The 16,909-nt window shown below is 56.7% G+C and overlaps 3 protein-coding genes across 5 annotated transcripts; 2 read left to right on the forward strand and 1 right to left on the reverse strand.

Moving 5' to 3' along the window:
* The first annotated feature begins 29 nt into the window (after positions 1 to 29).
* On the forward strand, positions 30 to 2,746 carry UBE2M (ubiquitin conjugating enzyme E2 M). The gene is made up of 6 exons (XM_066270853.1): positions 30 to 300; positions 1,303 to 1,397; positions 1,529 to 1,567; positions 1,679 to 1,782; positions 2,086 to 2,149; positions 2,239 to 2,746. The coding sequence occupies exons 1-6, from the start codon at positions 192 to 194 to the stop codon at positions 2,377 to 2,379; spliced, it is 552 nt and encodes a 183-aa protein (XP_066126950.1). The 5' UTR covers positions 30 to 191; the 3' UTR covers positions 2,380 to 2,746.
* A 549-nt stretch (positions 2,747 to 3,295) lies between these two features.
* CHMP2A (charged multivesicular body protein 2A) lies at positions 3,296 to 6,067 on the forward strand. 2 transcript variants are annotated; one of them, XM_066270850.1, is made up of 6 exons: positions 3,296 to 3,447; positions 4,154 to 4,345; positions 5,221 to 5,400; positions 5,472 to 5,602; positions 5,690 to 5,751; positions 5,861 to 6,067. In XM_066270850.1, the coding sequence occupies exons 1-6, from the start codon at positions 3,307 to 3,309 to the stop codon at positions 5,992 to 5,994; spliced, it is 840 nt and encodes a 279-aa protein (XP_066126947.1). In that variant the 5' UTR covers positions 3,296 to 3,306; the 3' UTR covers positions 5,995 to 6,067. The 2 variants fall into 2 exon arrangements, with proteins under 2 accessions (XP_066126947.1, XP_066126946.1); XM_066270849.1 differs by having other exon boundaries at positions 3,325 to 3,447; positions 4,136 to 4,345.
* A 789-nt stretch (positions 6,068 to 6,856) lies between these two features.
* Positions 6,857 to 14,984, reverse strand: TRIM28 (tripartite motif containing 28). Of its 2 annotated transcripts, none has more exons than XM_066270773.1 (17): positions 13,964 to 14,984; positions 13,500 to 13,612; positions 13,155 to 13,287; positions 9,915 to 10,050; positions 9,722 to 9,838; positions 9,526 to 9,640; positions 9,264 to 9,410; positions 9,042 to 9,156; positions 8,858 to 8,964; positions 8,726 to 8,762; positions 8,595 to 8,643; positions 8,274 to 8,523; positions 7,875 to 8,191; positions 7,684 to 7,804; positions 7,509 to 7,595; positions 7,293 to 7,430; positions 6,857 to 7,204 (listed from the first exon to the last, which is right to left on the reverse strand). In XM_066270773.1, exons 1-17 carry the CDS (start codon positions 14,328 to 14,330, stop codon positions 7,028 to 7,030), a joined length of 2,526 nt encoding a protein of 841 aa, XP_066126870.1. In that variant the 5' UTR covers positions 14,331 to 14,984; the 3' UTR covers positions 6,857 to 7,027. The 2 variants fall into 2 exon arrangements, with proteins under 2 accessions (XP_066126870.1, XP_066126871.1); XM_066270774.1 differs by having other exon boundaries at positions 8,595 to 8,640; positions 13,964 to 14,982.
* Positions 14,985 to 16,909: the final 1,925 nt, after the last annotated feature.

A 16,909-nucleotide genomic window follows, 5' to 3' on the forward strand; every position in this document is an offset into this window, starting at 1 on the left:
CGGAGCCGGACTACGGAAGCCGACGCGGGTCGCGCGGTAGGCGCGGAGCGGCGCGGCAGGCCGGACGGGCCGCGGCAGCAGCGGAGGAGGCCGCGTCGGCCGGTCCGAGTGGCGGAGGCGGCGCGGGCGGCGGCGGGGGGCCGGGTGGCCGGGGTCCCGGGCCCCGCAGCGGCGGCGGCGGCAACAGCAGGATGATCAAGCTGTTCTCGCTGAAGCAGCAGAAGAAGGAGGAGGAGTCGGCGGGCGGTACCAAGGGCAGCAGCAAGAAGGCGTCGGCGGCGCAGCTGCGAATCCAGAAGGGTAGGGGGTCGGGAGTTAGGGCCTAGGGTGGGGTGAAGAGGGAGTCAGGAGTCGGGTGATGCGTTCGCCGGGGGTCGGCGGTGTCATAGATTGGGGGGGTCGTGTAAGTGGGGATTCGGAGGTCAGGCCCTGGGCTTTCGGGGTGATGCGGAATCAGAGGTGGGTTGATGCAGTCACCGGGAGGGGACAGAAAGGGGGGGCAGAGATGGAGCATTAAGGATATTTGGAAGGCCAAACGTCTGGTACAAGGGGCTGGGAGCTGAATCTGGGGGTCAGATGGGAACCTGGATGGCAGGCAGAGGAGTTCGGAATCGTAGGGACATGCGACTGAGAATAGGAGGGACAGAGGATTTCATGTTATTCTGGGATCACTGGGAATCTGAGAGTCAGATCGGGTGGAGTAAGTTCTGGGGCCTGGGATTTATGAAGTCTGAAGGTTGGGGTGACAGGTGAAGGAGGAAGGAATAGTGGATGCTAGGGATTAGCACAAGAATGATAATAGGGTGGGGGGGCTGGGGTCTCAGGGGCTTTGGAGTTAAAATAGGAACCTGGGTTTGGGATGACAGGTGGTGACAAGCAAGGTCCACCAGACAGTGGAAGTCATGGCTGGGGTTCCTGGGGCTTGAGGTAGTCAGAGGCTTTTGAGGGCTACTTGGGAGTTGGGGCTGTTAGGAGCTGGGTTGAGGGATTTAGCTATTGGGTCCAGGGACTTGGAGCTGTGGGTCCAAAAGAGTTGGAATTTATCCTGGGGCAGACACTAGGATATAGTCACAATTGAATTTACATGTTTGTGGTGTCCTGTGGATCCTGAACATCCTGCTTGGAGACTAGAAAGCAGAAAGCAGGGAGAGGATTGGAGATGTGGGGCACAGCCCAGGACAGAGCCTTGGGGTCCTGGAGGAGTTCATGGGGGTTCTGATGGTACCTGTACCTGCTCTGAGCATATTCTTCTCTCCTCTCTCTTCCCTCTCTTTGTTCCCTTTTTCTGCTCTACAAACCCAGACATAAACGAGCTGAACCTGCCCAAGACGTGTGACATCAGCTTCTCAGACCCGGACGACCTCCTCAATTTCAAGTTGGTTATCTGTCCTGATGAGGTGAGGGCACACTCAACTACATTCCCAAGCAGAGACTGGGCCATGGGCCCATCTTCAGTCAGGAGACCTGATTCACCTACCATGGCCTGCAGCATGGGTCCCTAAGGCCTTTATCTTCTCTCCCCTTACAGGGATTCTACAAGAGTGGGAAGTTTGTGTTCAGTTTTAAGGTAAGTCCCAGGTGGGCAGGGGTGGCTCCCTAGGCTGAGGAGGCAACAGCTGAGGCCCCAGCCAGGCACTGCCAGGGCACCTATCCACCTCCCCTCTTTTCCTGGAGCCAGGTGGGCCAGGGTTACCCGCATGACCCCCCCAAGGTGAAGTGTGAGACGATGGTCTATCACCCCAACATTGACCTCGAGGGCAACGTCTGCCTCAATATCCTCAGGTGAAGGCGCTGACCCTCCATGCTCTCCCCAGCCCTGCTTGCCAGGCCGCCTCATGGCCTTGCAGTGAACCAGTGCCCCTTCCTCCCTTCTCCCTGTGGTTTTGTTCCTGTGTCTCTTCATTTCCATGTTTTCTTCCTTGTGGCTTGACCTTGGCTTTCTCCCTGGCCTGTGCTGCTCTGCTCCCTACCCCTAGCCTCACATCAGCACTGTCTTGTGCCCTGGGACTGACTCATCCAGTCCCAGCAGGGCCTGTGGCAGCTGCCCACCCATTAGCCCCTGAATCTGCTGCTCTCTGCCCACAGAGAGGACTGGAAGCCAGTCCTTACGATAAACTCCATAATTTATGGCCTGCAATATCTCTTCTTGGTGAGTAGGAGTGGGTGGGTGGGTAGGGCTTGGACAGGTTAGCCCTTGTGCCCCTTGGGCCTGTTGAGTCCCACCTGTACTGGCCACAGGAGCCCAACCCTGAAGACCCACTGAACAAGGAGGCTGCTGAGGTCCTACAGAACAACCGTCGGCTGTTTGAGCAGAACGTTCAGCGCTCCATGCGGGGTGGCTACATCGGATCCACCTATTTCGAGCGCTGCCTGAAATAGGGTCGGCGTGCACCCACCCCTGCCAGGGCCACCAGCCCCGGCGTCCCCTGCAAATAATTTATTGGGGGCCATAGGTGGGGGGCATGGGGCGGCAGGTGGGGGAATCCCATGCCCTAGCCTTGCCTCCCATTCCTGTCACCTGCTCCTACTTATTTTTTTTAACCACCACGTGATTAAGGTCGGCGCTGCCTCCCCCGACCCGCTCAGCGATGGGAAATGAATTGGCTGTCTAGCCCCCCGCTGGGTGCCGTCCAGCCCCCAACTGTAGGCTCTGGGGTGGGTGGCCAAGGGGACAGGGTGGCTGGGGCCCGGCCACCCCATCCTCCACCACTGGAGGTCCCACCAGGCTATTAAAAGGGGAATGTTACTGCATGGCTTCTGCCTCTTCCTTTGGGGGGAGGGGGGGGGTTGCGGGGGAGAAGGGCTGGTGATGTCGAGTGTGGTCCTAGGTGGCACTCGGACACCCCTCGGCAGGGTGCCCAGTGCCGGAGGCTGAGTGGGAAGATTTCCACTCTGGGGTGAGGAAGGGATGAGACCCAGTTATCTGGCTGTCCGACCAGTAAACAAGTTTAGGGGAAAGTCTGCGCCATCTCCACCGCCGCCCCCCTCTTCCATGGTCAGGCCACTGTGTGAGAACCTTACCTGGTGGTACCAGGTACCTAGTGTTCATAAACATAAGGGAGAGAGGTCAGAGCCTCTCTAGTGGGTGATTTGGTGGGATATAGGACCTCCTGGGTACCTGGGGAGAATACGTCGAAAAGTGCAACAACCCGGTGGGTCTCCCGCGCAGGCTCTGTGGGGCGGTACTTGGACCTGTGCTAACCGGTCCAGCTGCGGCGAAACGAAAGCTGGTGCGCATGCGTCTGGGCCCCGGCCTGTTACGGGACTTGTGCGCAGGCGCGCTCGTGCCACCTCCCCGCGTTCTGGATGCAGGCGGGACCTATGACGTCAGGTCGTTCAATCCGGAAACGGCGGCGACGGAACCGACGGGCTGTCGGTGGGTGCTCCCGTAATCCAAACGAGAGTCTGGTAAACCGGAAACGGAGGCGGGACCCGGTCCCAGCTCCGGTGAGTGGCCCCAGCCGCGCCTCGGGTCCCAGGCAGGCTCGTGGGCGGCCAAGTCCGGGGCATCTTTGCCCGGGCATCGAATGCCTCACTCTTCCCAGGACCCTGGCCTCACCGTCGCGGGGTCTGTCGCTGCCTTGCTCTCGGTGCTCAGGGCCCCCGCTGCCCCAAGACCGTGGCCTGGGTGTACAAACACCCTCCCTTCCATCCTCCCGTCCTCGGGGCACAGCAGCCCCTGACGCCCTCAAGGTGTGCTGTACTCAACCAGGTTCTTTAGCGTCCATGAGCTGTTAGCTTGGCTCTCGGGGCCTCCACATTATCTTGCTCTCTCATAAGAAGACCCCACTACTGCCCTTTCCCTAGGATTCAGGGTCCCAAATGCCCCAGCCCCCCTCCCCCCCGTCCATCTCCAATCTTTGTCCATCGAAGACAACAGGGCGTCACCCCCTTCCACAGGGAGGCTGGAATCTTTAGCCTCGTGGAGCACAGGGATGGAGGGTATGACGTGGGAATGCTGAGATGACTTTCAGGCCTGGCTGTCCCGTGTGTCTGTATTTCAAGCTGCACTTTTGGCCTTCCATTCATGCCTTCTCTCCGTTTCCATTTAGCACCCCCCCCTACACACCTGTCCCGCCCCTCCATACATCTGCTCTTGCCACCTGTTTGGGTCCCATGCTGACTTGCAGCTTAGGCTTTGCACTTATCACAGGCCCACCAGCAGACTTTTGCCGCCATGGACCTGTTGTTCGGGCGCCGAAAAACACCTGAAGAGCTGCTGCGACAGAATCAACGGGCCCTGAACCGCGCCATGCGAGAGCTGGACCGTGAGCGGCAGAAGCTAGAGACCCAGGAGAAGAAAATAATTGCAGACATCAAGAAGATGGCTAAGCAGGGCCAGATGGTGAGCTCAGTTGGGCAGGGGCTGTTGCATGGTCAGGCATTACTATGACAGCTACAGGCAAGATAGAACACCGACAGATAGCTATTTTAAGGAAACGAGTGAAGGGTGAATAGGGTTGCCCTAGTCAGAGAGTCCATAAAATCTGCCTCCCCGGTGATACCAGAGGCATACTTGGAAGAATGATGATAGTGAGCCAGTAGAGATACAAGCAACAGATGTTAGATGAGTGATAGGTGAGCTCAGTAAAAGCAGAGATCAAGGATTTACTGTAGAGACATGGCCTGGAGTACATTCAGACCTGCAGTTCAAGAGGAGGCAGCCTGCTTGAACCAGTGGTGAGCAGAGCCTGTGTTGGGTCCTGAGTCTGGGTCTGAGCAGCTGGGTTGAGGTGTTGCCATTTCCTGGGATGGGCAAGGCCAGGAAGAGGTTTGGGAAGTCAACAGCTCAGCTTTAGGTAAATTTAAGCCTGTCAGACCTGTGATGAGGTGAAGGAGGTACAATCTTTGGCTAGGATGACAATGCAGGAAATGGCGTGGTAAGTCAAGGGAGGGACTCCAAACAATGTTGCTCAGTGGTCAAACTGCAGCTTGCGAGCCACATGCAGCTCTTTGCCCCTTGAGTGTGACTCTTCCACAAATACCACATGCGGGTGCTACCTTGATAGGGAATGTACCTACCTATATAAGTTTAAAAAATTTGGCTCAGAAATTTCAATCGTTGTAATGTTGATATTTGGCTCTGTTGACTAATGAGTTTGCTGACCACTGGGTTAAGCATCCTGCAGAGGCTAGGAGGGAGCAGTACTGGGTTTAGCCACATGGAGTCTCTGACACCCTGTGGGAATGGTGGCTGCTGGCCACCTGTCTCCTTTTCAGGATGCTGTGCGCATCATGGCCAAGGACCTGGTGCGCACACGGCGCTACGTGCGCAAGTTTGTGCTGATGCGGGCCAACATCCAGGCTGTGTCCCTCAAGATCCAGACACTCAAGTCTAACAACTCAATGGCGCAAGCCATGAAGGGCGTCACCAAGGCCATGGGCACCATGAATAGACAGGTGTGTCTCTCCCCATACCCCTCACTACGCCCCCAAATGCAGGGACTCATCCTCCTCCCCCCAACTTGCAGCTGAAGTTGCCTCAGATCCAGAAGATCATGATGGAGTTTGAGCGGCAGGCGGAGATCATGGACATGAAGGAGGAGATGATGAACGATGCCATTGACGATGCCATGGGTGATGAAGAGGATGAAGAAGAGAGGTTTGCAAATACCAGGTGGGAGGATAGGAATGGAGCCCTGGCCCTCACGGGAGATTGACCCTCAAGAGTTCCTCTCCTCTTCCCCAGTGATGCTGTTGTGTCACAAGTCCTGGATGAGCTAGGATTGAGCCTGACAGATGAGCTATCCAGTAAGTGTTCCAAATCTTGGCCCCTGTCCCTGCCCAGAACCCAAAACACACCACCACACCCACTCTGCCACCACAGGGACTCTATTATACCCCCCCCCCCTTCCTGCAGACCTCCCTTCCACTGGAGGGTCACTCAGTGTGGCTGCCAGTGGGAAGAAAGCAGAGGCTGCAGCCTCAGCCTCAGCCCTGGTGGACGCTGATGCAGACCTGGAGGAAAGGCTCAAGAACCTGCGGAGGGACTGACTCAAGTCACCTTAGAGGCCCAGTGGATTCATTTTCATTGTACTCTTTCTGTAATAAAAGAGATTGAACACTAGTTCCTTTGGGCCTATGTTAGTGGTCTCATGTAGACCAGGCTGGGATCCCTCAGGCAGGAGTCAATTCAGGACTGTCTCAAGCAAGCATGGCTGTCAAAGGATCAAATGGCAGATGAGCTGGATGTGGGCTGGGGAGGGCAGGAATGGACTGACCCCTTCCAAGCTTCCACTGTGATAGACTCACACTTATCCCCAAGAAAGGCGTCTCCTGGGAGTTCAGGCCTGTCTGCCAAGGACAGTACTCAACTCAGATTGGCCCAGTGGAGCTCTCGGCTCACAGAAACGGTTAGAGTCAAGTACAAGAACACAGCCACAGCCTGACCTGTGGTGGCGCAGTGGATAAAGTGTTGACCTGGAAATGCTGAGGTCGCCGGTTCGAAACCCTGGGCTTCCCTGGTCAAGGCACATATGGGAGTTGATGCTTCCTGCTCCCCCCCCCCTTCTCTCTCTGTTTCTCTCTCTCTCTCTCCTTTCTAAAATGAATAAATATTAAAAAAAAAAAAAAACACAGCCACAATGGCACACAACTGAGGCTTAAACCTGACTACACATAAGGGCCTGGAACCCCTCACCTACCTGGATAGAACACAGCCTCCATCTTGTGTACTCTTCCCAAACACCTGAGGTGCTCTCCATATTACAGGGGCCCATCAGAGATGCTCTTCCCAAACCTCTGGACACCAAAATGCCTGCTGGGGACAAGTGGCCCTAGCCCTAGTCAGCCCAACAGATTGTGCAGGGATAGATGCAAAGACTAGGCCGCAGGAGCACTGCCCCTACCAACCGAGGCCTGAAGAACTTGTGAAGTTTATTAAATCCATAGAAGTAAAAACCGTGTTGTGAGGGGCTGGGGATGGGGCTACCGAGGAGTGAGAGCCAGGCCACCAGAGGGGAAGGGCAGGGTGGTGACAGGACAGATCCAGGCTGAGCTGGCTCGGGTGGCAGGGGGGCGCCCAGCTTCAAGGGCCATCACCGGGGCCACTGGAGAGCTCCTGGGCACTCAGGCTGGCACCAGGCAGGCTCAGTGGTGGGGGCTCCACCAACACAGCAGAGAACTTTGTGTCGCCAAAGGCCTCATTCATGCGAGTCTCGAAGAACCGCTGCAGGCCGATGATGGACTGCACGTCCGCCTTGTCCTAGACAAGCAGATAATAGAGGGTGGGTCCCCACTCTCCCCTATCCCCTCACAGCCCCTGGCCCAGCCCACCCTTTCCAAAGGCTCACCTCTGTCAGCTTGTTGAATTGCTTGAACATACGGCCCACATCCTGGGCAAACTCTTGGGGGGAGCTATAGGGAGGTGATAACTTCTCCTGGAGGCGGGCACGGATCAGGGTCAGATCCAAGGTGCCACCAGGCTGATCCTACAAGTGGAGACCACAGGCTAAAGGTGAGGCCGAGCAGCCACAGCGCAGCCCCTGCCTCCAAGTACCCGGACTCACCATAGAAAAGCTAGAATCAGTGGCCAGCTGGTGCAGGGGCCGGCAGGGCTCGTGGCAGAACAGGGCCAGCAGGACACGTTCGCACTTCTGTGAACAGAGGTGCACCTCAGCATTGGGGTGGGGGTACTGGCCGCCTGCAGCTGCTGGCCAGCCAAGGGAATGGTCCCACCCTCACCTGCTGGTTGGCTGGTGAGAGCTTGGCCACCACACCACTGTCACCACCATCGAGGGTCAAGCTGCCATCCTCCTCCTTCAGGTCAGGAAGCACATGGCAAAGTGAGCAGCTCCACTCCTCCCTACAGGAATTGAGAGTAAGGAACTGGCCAGGCCCGGCCCCACCTCCCCACACATCCCACAGCCTCGCACCCCGGCACATCCTGCAGGGCTGGCAGGTGGCAATCCAGGTGAAAGCAGAACTCGCATTGGTTGCACATGACCAGGTCGCCTGGTTTCTGGCAGACACGGCAGATGGTAGCACTGTCGTCCAAGGCACCTGGGCCACCAGCTGGGCCTGAGGCACCCTCTGGAGCCACCACCTCCAGGCCGGAGCTGGTGCTACCAGAGGGTGAAACCAGACGGGGACCCTCAGCACCGGGACCCTCCAAGGCCATCAGCACAGGCTTGGTCTCGGGGCCCTCGGTAGTAGCAGGTGGGGCTCCAATGGCAGCCTCTGTCTCCTCCTCCTGAAAGTAGTGGGGTTCAGTGGGATACAGGCCTACGCAGTCGTCGTTTATTTCCAAGCCAGTCACTTAGGAGCATACTCACCTTAACAATGGCCATGCCGGGCAGGGGCTGGGCACCAGGGGCCCCGGGTGCAGTCCCAGGCTGTCCAGCAGCAGCTGCTGCAGCCCCGCGCTCAATGACAATCAGGTTGTAGTCCTCGGTGGTGTTGCCTGGGAAGACCTTGAAGACTGGAGGCTGGCTGTCAGCCGTGAGGTCGAGATCCAGGCGCTCAAGGCTCACCCGTGGCACTTTGCGCATGAGGCCACTGACTTCACCCTCACCTGAGCGGGACCTATGAGTGCAGATTGGCATAAATGCCCCCATCCCTATGCCCACCCAGCTCCAAAAGATAGCCACACTCACCGCTTCATGCCTGACACGTGGGGCTCTGCACTCATGTAAGGGTCATCTGCTAGGAAAACAAAGGAGACAGTGGATGGGTAGAGCTAATACACTGAAGCCCTCCCAGCTACCGTCAGACTAGAACCACTCACCTGACACAAAGCCATAGCCTTCCTGTACATCCATGGGCTGTGGACAAAGCAGGACAAACATCCGTGGGCAAGCATTCAGAAGACCACACCCCTTCCCCCATTCCCACCCTGGGCCCTCCTTCCCTTGCTCACCTGGCTGCTGCCAGAGCCCTGCTTGCTCAAGGGCCCTGGAGCCCGTGGAGGGGCCATGGGCGCAGGGCCCGTTGAGTTGGTGCCAGGACGCTCTGCTACAATCTTGCCTGGAGGACGGACACAGACATAAGGCACAGTGCCTAATGGGATTACAAGGCACAGCGACGAGAAGACAAATACCTACCAAAAGCCTCAGCACTCTTGGTCCAGGCATTCAGGTCCCACTGGAACTTCATCTCACCATGTGGCTCCACAGGGTCCACGATCATCTTGAGAGCACGGTGTAGCTGAAAGTAGATCTGGGGTGGGGCAATGAGCATGAGCTCCTTGGAAGTGAAAAAGAAAAGCACCAGGGTGCTGGGGGCAGCTCCCTACAACCCACCACCCAGGCACCTCCCACACACACCAACTTCTTGGAGAGCAGAAGTGCCGTGTTGTTGTCACTCTCCAGGGCCCATGAGGCGAAGCGCAGAATGTGCTCCTGGTGCTTCTGGATCTTGGTCATGGTCCAGTGCTGCCGCTCCAGGCGCTCCTGCTGCCCCTCAGTTACCTTCTGCAGGTACCAGGCAGCAGTGTCAGGAGGAAAGAGGGCCTGAGGACCCCTTCCCACAAGGACAGAATAAGCAGCAGAGGACCCCAGCCCCCAGGACCCTCTCCCACAGGTATACTTGGGCATCGTTGACCAGCACTCGGCCTCGTTTGTTCAATTCCTTCATGATCTGCAAAATGGCCATCTTAACATCCACCTGCACACGCTTCTGTACATCAGACACTTGACGGATCCTAGGGGCAGGGTGGTCCGGGTAAGGTCCAGTCACACAGGTGCTCACCTAGGGATAACCCATGGCCCTGGAATCCACTTACGAGCTGCGAACCTCCTTGGTGTTCTTCTGCAGTGTCGCGTGCTTGTCCCCGAGGCGCTTAACCAGCGAGGCCAGGAGCTTGCGCTGGTTCCTCACTGCATCCTCCAGGAATTGGTATCTGAGGGCAGACAGAGGTGGGCCTGGGCGCTGAGCATGGGAATGGGCGGGGCCCCCGCCCCCACCTCAGGACTCACTGGTGGTCCTTGTGGGCATTAAGCTGGCAATCCCGGCAGGTGAGGGTGTCACAGCTCTCACAGAAGAGCACAAGGGGCTCGTGCTTGTGTACGTTGCAGTACACTGTGCGCTCTCCATCTCGGGACTTGGCCGGCCCTATGGAATGGGTACAGTAAGGATGGAGCTCATCCTCAGCACCTCAACTCAAGGGCCCTCACTCCCTACTTACACTGCAACCCTGAGCTATCTATCATGACACCCAGAGAGCCCTGCAGCAGTGGCCAGGGAAGAGCACAAGCCGTGGAGGCCAGATCCTTGTTTTCAAACTCCCTTCCCCAAGCCTAACCAAGAGATACCCCACTACACCAAATATGTCCTCCCTCTTCCAGCTTCTCACTGTGACAAAATGTGACCATGAATGACTGGCAGTAAATCTACCCTGCTGTTCCCTCTACTACATCCTTTTCCAGGCAAACACTGGAGAGCTCCTCTGCCTCCAAACACACACTGAGCCTTTTTTCTCCTCCACTCACAACAGGTTCTGTCCAGCAAGGGAGGGAATTCTGGCTACTGTGGCATCCAATCACGAAGAATATTTGCTTTCTAGCACACAGAAAAATCTTATCATGGGAAAAAGACAACATTTAAGCAGGTTTTTTTTCAGGAACCATTCCTGGTGACCTCCTCACTTTTCTAGTAAGAAATCGTGGACCTCTTACAACCCAGTCCTACAGGGAGCCTTGTAGAGCCTTCTCACACTGAGACAGATGAGCTTTCAGACCAGAAAGGTGTCAGGCTCCCTTCCTGTGGAGAGAGGCTCCTAGTGATCAATTATAACACCCAGACAACAACATGCCATGTAGACAACCTCCTATTGTGCTCGAGCCTGTCACTATTAGAAAGCTACTTGGGGCCCTGTCCAGTTGGCTCAGCAGTAGAGTGTCAGATCGGCATCTGGAAATCCTGGGTTTGACTCCCGGTCAGGGCACACAGAAGCTACCATCTGCTTCTCCATCCCTCCCCTCCCCTCTTCTCTCTCTCTCCCCCTTCCATAGACATGGCCTCTCAATTAAGTTAATAAAAAGTAACTGAGGCCTGGCCAGGCGGTGCCACAGTGGATAGAGCGTCGGACTGGGATGCGGAGGACCCAGTTTCGAGACCCCAAAGTCCCCAGCTTGAGTGCGGGCTCATCTGGTTTGAGCAAAAGCTCACCAGCTTGGACCCAAGATCGCTGGCTCGAGCAAGGGGTTGCTCAATCTGCTGAAGGCCCATGGTAAAGGCACATGTGAGAAAGCAATCAATGAACAACTAAGATCTTGCAAAAGAAAAAACTGATGATTGATACTTCTCATCTCTCCCCGTTCCAGTCCGTCTGTCCCTGTCTACCCCTCTCTCTGACTCTCTCTCGGTCCCTGAAGAAGAAAAAAAAAAAGGTGAATGAATGAATAAATGAAATGTATGGATGTTACTTTGGGACTCTGCTCCTCTTTCCTCCCAAATCCCAAAAACATCCTGGCTACACCAACCCAACCTAAGATATATGATGTTATGAAAGGTCCTGGCTGGTCTGGTTCAGTGGATAGTGTCCGCCCGGTGTGCAGATGTCCCAGGTTCAATCCCTTGTCAGGGCACACATAAAAGGCAACCATCTGCTTCTCTTCTCCTCCACACTCTCTCCCCCTTTTCTTTCTACTCCTCCCGCTCCTCCTTCTTCCTTCTCCTCTTGCAGCCAGTGGCTCAACTGGTTCGAGCGTTGGTCCCAGACACTGAAGATAGCTCAATTGGTCCAATAATTGGCCCCAGATGTGGGTTACCTGGTAGATCCCGGTCAAGGCACAAGTGGGAATCTAGCTCCCTCCTCTCACTTAAAAAATAAGAACAGCCTGACCAGGCGGTGGCGCAGTGGACAGAGCATCGAACTGAGATGCAGAGGACCCGGGTTCGAGACCTGAGGTTAACAACTTATGCGCAGGCTCATCTGGTTAGAGCAAAAACTCACCACCTTGGACCCAAGGTCGCTGGCTCGAGCAAGGGGTTACTCAGTCTGCTGTAGCCCCACAGTCAAGGCACATATGAGAAAGCATTCAATGAACAACTAAAGTGTCGCAATGCACAACAAAAAACTAATGATTGATGCTTCTTATCTCTCCGTTCCTGTCTGTCTGTCCCTGTCTATCCCTCTCACTCTCTGTCTCTGTAAAAAAAAAAAAAAAAAAAAAAATCTTTAAAAAAATAAAATAAAATAAGAACAGCCTGACCAGGCGGTGGCGCAGTGGATAGAGCATTGGACTGGGATGCAGAGGACTCAGGTTTGAGACCCCGAGGTCGCCAGATTGAGCGCGGGCTCATCTGGTTTGAGCAAAAAGCCCACCAGCTTGAACCCAAGGTTGCTGGCTCCAGCAAGGGGTTACTCCGTCTGCTGAAGGCCCACGGTCAAGGCACATATGAGAAAGCAATCAATGAACAACTAAGGTGTTGCAAAGTGCAATGAAAAACTAATGATTGATGCTTCTCATCTCTCTATTCTTGTCTGTCTGTCCCTGTCTATCCCTCTCTCTCTGAGAAAAAAATAAACAAAAGAACAGATCTTGCCTTTGTTCCTCCAATATTGCCTCCTCCTGCACCATGACTTTTACCTAAAACCCATAATCCTCCCTAGACCCCTGCCCTACACCAAAGTAAACTCTGAAAGCTACCCAACCTATCTTCATACTACTGACAGCACGGTCACAGAAAAGTCTAGAAAACCAGGTGAACTTCAAATCACCTACAACCAAACATAAAACACTTCCAGAACTCCCCGTCAGTAACGGCCTGAAGGCTCTCGCAGCTTATCAAGACACTGTGTTGTGGCCCATAAGACTTCCTCCCAAAATCTTAAGCCAGGTGCCAGGAAACCCCAAGTTGAGGAGGTTCCTTGCATCCTTTCCCAGAAACTTTGTATTTTTCACTGTCTGCAACTGCCAGTTCTTCCAGCTTCCCGGGGGCTTCCCTCATGAGCTTCCTAAAACCCTCTGCACACCCACTGACACGAAGGCCACCTATGTTCTCCCACCACCCTCTGCCTATAACCTCCCCCATCTACCTGAACCAACAAAGACTGCATAAAAATATTCAACCTCCCTAGTTCTGCCACCTGGCCATTCAGGTGATGCCCCTAGAGAAGCTCTAGGGACCTATTCATCATCTACAACCGTGTCTGTAACAGCTGATGGCACATGGACAAGAGCAGACTGGGCCACCCCTCCCACCTTGCATACCTGTGGAACGCACGGTGTGGTCCTTGGTGTACTTCACTCGCTGATGTGCCTCTACACAAGTCTCACACAGCGGCTCAGAACACTCCACACAGTAGCTGGTGGCTGGGGCATTATCCTCACAGCTGGTGCAGCACTGCTGGGCAAAGGCAGAGTCAACAAAAGAAAACCACGAGAAAAGTCCTCATTTATATCCCCAAAAACGTATGGTATGGCAGCACCTTTAAAGGCTGTCCAGCGCAGGGATAAGTCGAACCTGGAGCTGGTAAATCCATGTCCCTGTGGGGAGGGATCCTCCCTGCTCCCCCAAAGCCAAGGCCTCCTGGCGGTTGATAGGGCAGGACATACCTGATTTGCATCCTGGGAATCAGTGGAAGCCTTGCTGCCACTGTCGCGCATGAAATAATTCTCCACAATGTCTTTGGAGAAGCACTGTTGCTTGCACACAGGACAGTCCACGACTGCGAGTAGCCACAAATAAAAACCATTACATGACGGCATCCAGTACATAACCCCCTCCCCCCACTGTACCACAACCACCACGGTCCCATGCTGGGCCAGGCCCTCCCCTCCCCTCCCCTCCTGCTGCAGGCGACAAAACATTTTGTCCAACTGGACACAAACGCCCCGTATCTCAGCACCTGGCCTAGACCTCACTGCCCGCAGCCGAGGAGGCCCAGCAATCCTCGGTTCTCATCCCGAAGACCGGTGATCCCACACCAATGTCACACTAAGAACGAGCCCGTGATGAGAAAAACGCGCCGAGTCGGGGTCAGAGACGGCGGGTGGGGGAAGGGCCCGAGGGGACTCACCGGCTCCGTCGCCCGCCGCCCCAGCGTCCCCCGAGCTGTTGGAGGCGGAGGGCGCCGGGGTCCCGAGGCAGGCGCTGCAGGCCGAGTGCAGGCAGGGGAGCAGGCGCGGCTCCCGCTCCGGCCGCAGGCGCTCCCGGCACACGCCGCAGTGCTCCAGCAGCTCCAGCGCCTCGCCGCCGCCACCTCCCGCGGGCGACGACGCCGCCGCTGCCGAGGCAGAGGCCGTCGACGAGGCGGAGGCCCCAGCCGAAGCCGCCGCCGCGGGGGGGGCGCGCTTTTCGCCGCCCGCCGAGCCCTCACCTGGGCCGGGGCTGCTGGAGGCGGCGGTCGCCGCCGCCGCCGAGGCCGCCGCCGCCGAGGCCGCCATTCACACGCCGCCGGGGGCGCCCAGGAGGGGAGGAGGGGCTCGGGGCCCGCCGCGCAGGCGCACACGCGCTCGCAGCCAACGGCTGGGTCGCCGCCGCCGCCGCCGCTGCTGCCGCGGCCGCGAGCCCGAGCGCCGCCTGGGCCTTCGCCCGCTGCGCGCGCGCGGCGCTGCCAAGGCCCGGCCGGCCACTGCCTGCTTGCGTTTCGCCGCCTCGGCTGGAGCTTTCTCCTCACTGGCCGCCGAGACCCACCACGCGCACCACAAGAAGAACCGTTCGCCCGCGCGCCCACTCGCAGAAAGAGCTAAGGCCAGGGGGCGGGACAGAAATAACTGGCGCCGACGCTGCCGCGCACGCGCCGTAGGAGCCTAGCGCCCGGGGGTGGTGCTGTGGCAGGTCTCGGCTGACGAGAACACCAGTGCGCACGCGTCTGAGCAGGACCCTCCCACTTGGCCTCCAGCACCTTGGCGCGGCCCGGGAGGCAGGGGCGGGCCGTATGGGACGTCCCCGCCGAAACCCAGCGTGTGGGCAGGGCGCGCGCACCATCGCTATAGCGTAGTCCCGCCTCCCCTCTGCCCCTGTGTCGGGCCTCTGGACTGCGCACGCCTGTTGGCCGTCGGGGCCTCCACTTGAGTCCCCGCCCTTAAAGCAGCCGCGTTAGGTCTGCAGTCGCGGCGTCACGGGCGTTCGCCAGAAGAGGCAGGGCCGAGTCCTTGCGGAGACGCGGGCCCAGGAGAGGAGCGGAGGATCTGCAACTGAGAAGGCACTCCGATCCAAAACCTAGAGGATGACTTTGCGTTTTCACCTTCCTGTTGTTTAACCTGGAAAACACTAAAAACCTTGCTTAGGCCCCAAAAGGTCCCAAGACGCTGCAAAGCAGCAGGTCTGCGATGATTTCCCGGTGGGCGATCTGAACCTGCACGCTGGCCGAAGGCTAAGGAGGGGAGAGGTTGGGGGAGAATCCTGCCTTAGGGGGTCGGCCCGGGAGCGGACGCAGAGGCGAAGGGCCTCCGCGTCTGGACCCGAACCCTGCTCGCGTGCTCGCGCTTGCACACTCCGAGGACACAGGCGCAGCCCCATCACTGGCTCCCTGGGCGCTCACAGGTGACTTCGGAGGAGGCGTGTTGGGGGCTCCAGGCCCAGGTGTGGCCTTTGTTCCCGGCGGGGCTGGGGGCCGCGGGGCTTTGTCTCTGCACGAGCCTTTGTTTCAGGCCCGGCGCCGCCCCGCCCCTTCTACGGGGAGCAGCGGGGCCCCGCCCCCCGACGGGCCCGCCCCTCGCGTTCCTTTGCCCAGAGCCCCAGGCTGGACCCTTGCTTCCTTTCGAATAGTTAGGAAGGAAAGTTGGTTATGAGCATCTCGCTTTGTCAGGTGTTGCGTCTTTTAGTAATATATGCAGGACTCTCCATGACCTTGACGCGCACTAGGCTTCAAAATCACTAGGGTGAGGGGCAGACTGGGGTGGGTTGTAAGGGATCAGAGAGTCAAAATAAGTAGATGATGGTAGTGTCAGAGGGGGACTCCCCTTGGAGGTACTCCCAAACAGTCTGAAGGACAGTTCAATCAGAAAGAAGTGCAAAGGCCCTGAGGCTAACCAGGCAGTTAGGGAGCAGTGCGGTAAGAAGTGGTAATAAAGTACTTAGAGATAGGTGGCTGGATAGCTCCCTGGTTTCCCCTGTTACAGGTTCTTCACTAGACTAGTAACTGGTCCTGTGGTTTGAGGCCTGTCATGGCCCATGCTTTCCTCTGTACACAGCCCCCATACCTTCCTCTTGGACCCAGGACTTTTCCTTCCCAGTACATAGCAGCTATACAAACAGGCCTTGGAGAAGCCCCTTATCACCTGGTGCTGGGCCACTGTCAGCCCCCTTGTCTAAATGGGGAAACCAAGTCTTCTGGAAATGCCAAGATGGCATTAGTGGAGGGGGAATCAACTTTAAATCAGGCTCAGGCAGGCTCAAGAAAGAATAAGGGGGCATCCCAGAACTGATTGAGCTAGAGTGGTCATAGTGGGCAGAAGCATCAATCAGCGGCCCTCCCTCAGGAGTCATCCTATCCAAAGGTCTCCAGATGTACAGCAGGACTCTAGGACATCTTGGCTCTGCCCCTCCCCCATAGACTACACAGAACAACCAGTGTCACCTCATGCTCTCATCTTCTGTGCTTCTGTCCACCCTTTGCAGCATCTCACCATTCACAATCCTGGCCCTTGGAAACTATATTCTGGTTTTGCAGGCAGGACATGAGAGGTGAGACAATGTACAGGAATCACACAGATGGCACCAAGGGCAACCTGGGCTTGGCCACCACCCCTTCTGGGCACCTGCTGCAGGCACCACCCTCAGGTTGTCTACCTTCCCCACACTCCCACCTGCATGTGGCTTTCCCTCCAACTGTTGGGTGTCATTCCCAAAGCCACTTCCTAAAGAAGTCTTGTGGCTGTATCACTCCAATCTCTTACTCCATCTACACATTCAGGAACTAGACTGGTAGTTGCACATCATGACTGTACTGATTGCCACTGAATTGTACACTTTAAAATTATTAAAATGAATTTTCAGGCATGAGTCCAGAATTCTGAAT

The sequence above is a fragment of the Saccopteryx bilineata genome, chromosome 3 (assembly GCF_036850765.1).
Source record: "Saccopteryx bilineata isolate mSacBil1 chromosome 3, mSacBil1_pri_phased_curated, whole genome shotgun sequence".
NCBI lineage: Eukaryota > Metazoa > Chordata > Mammalia > Chiroptera > Emballonuridae > Saccopteryx > Saccopteryx bilineata.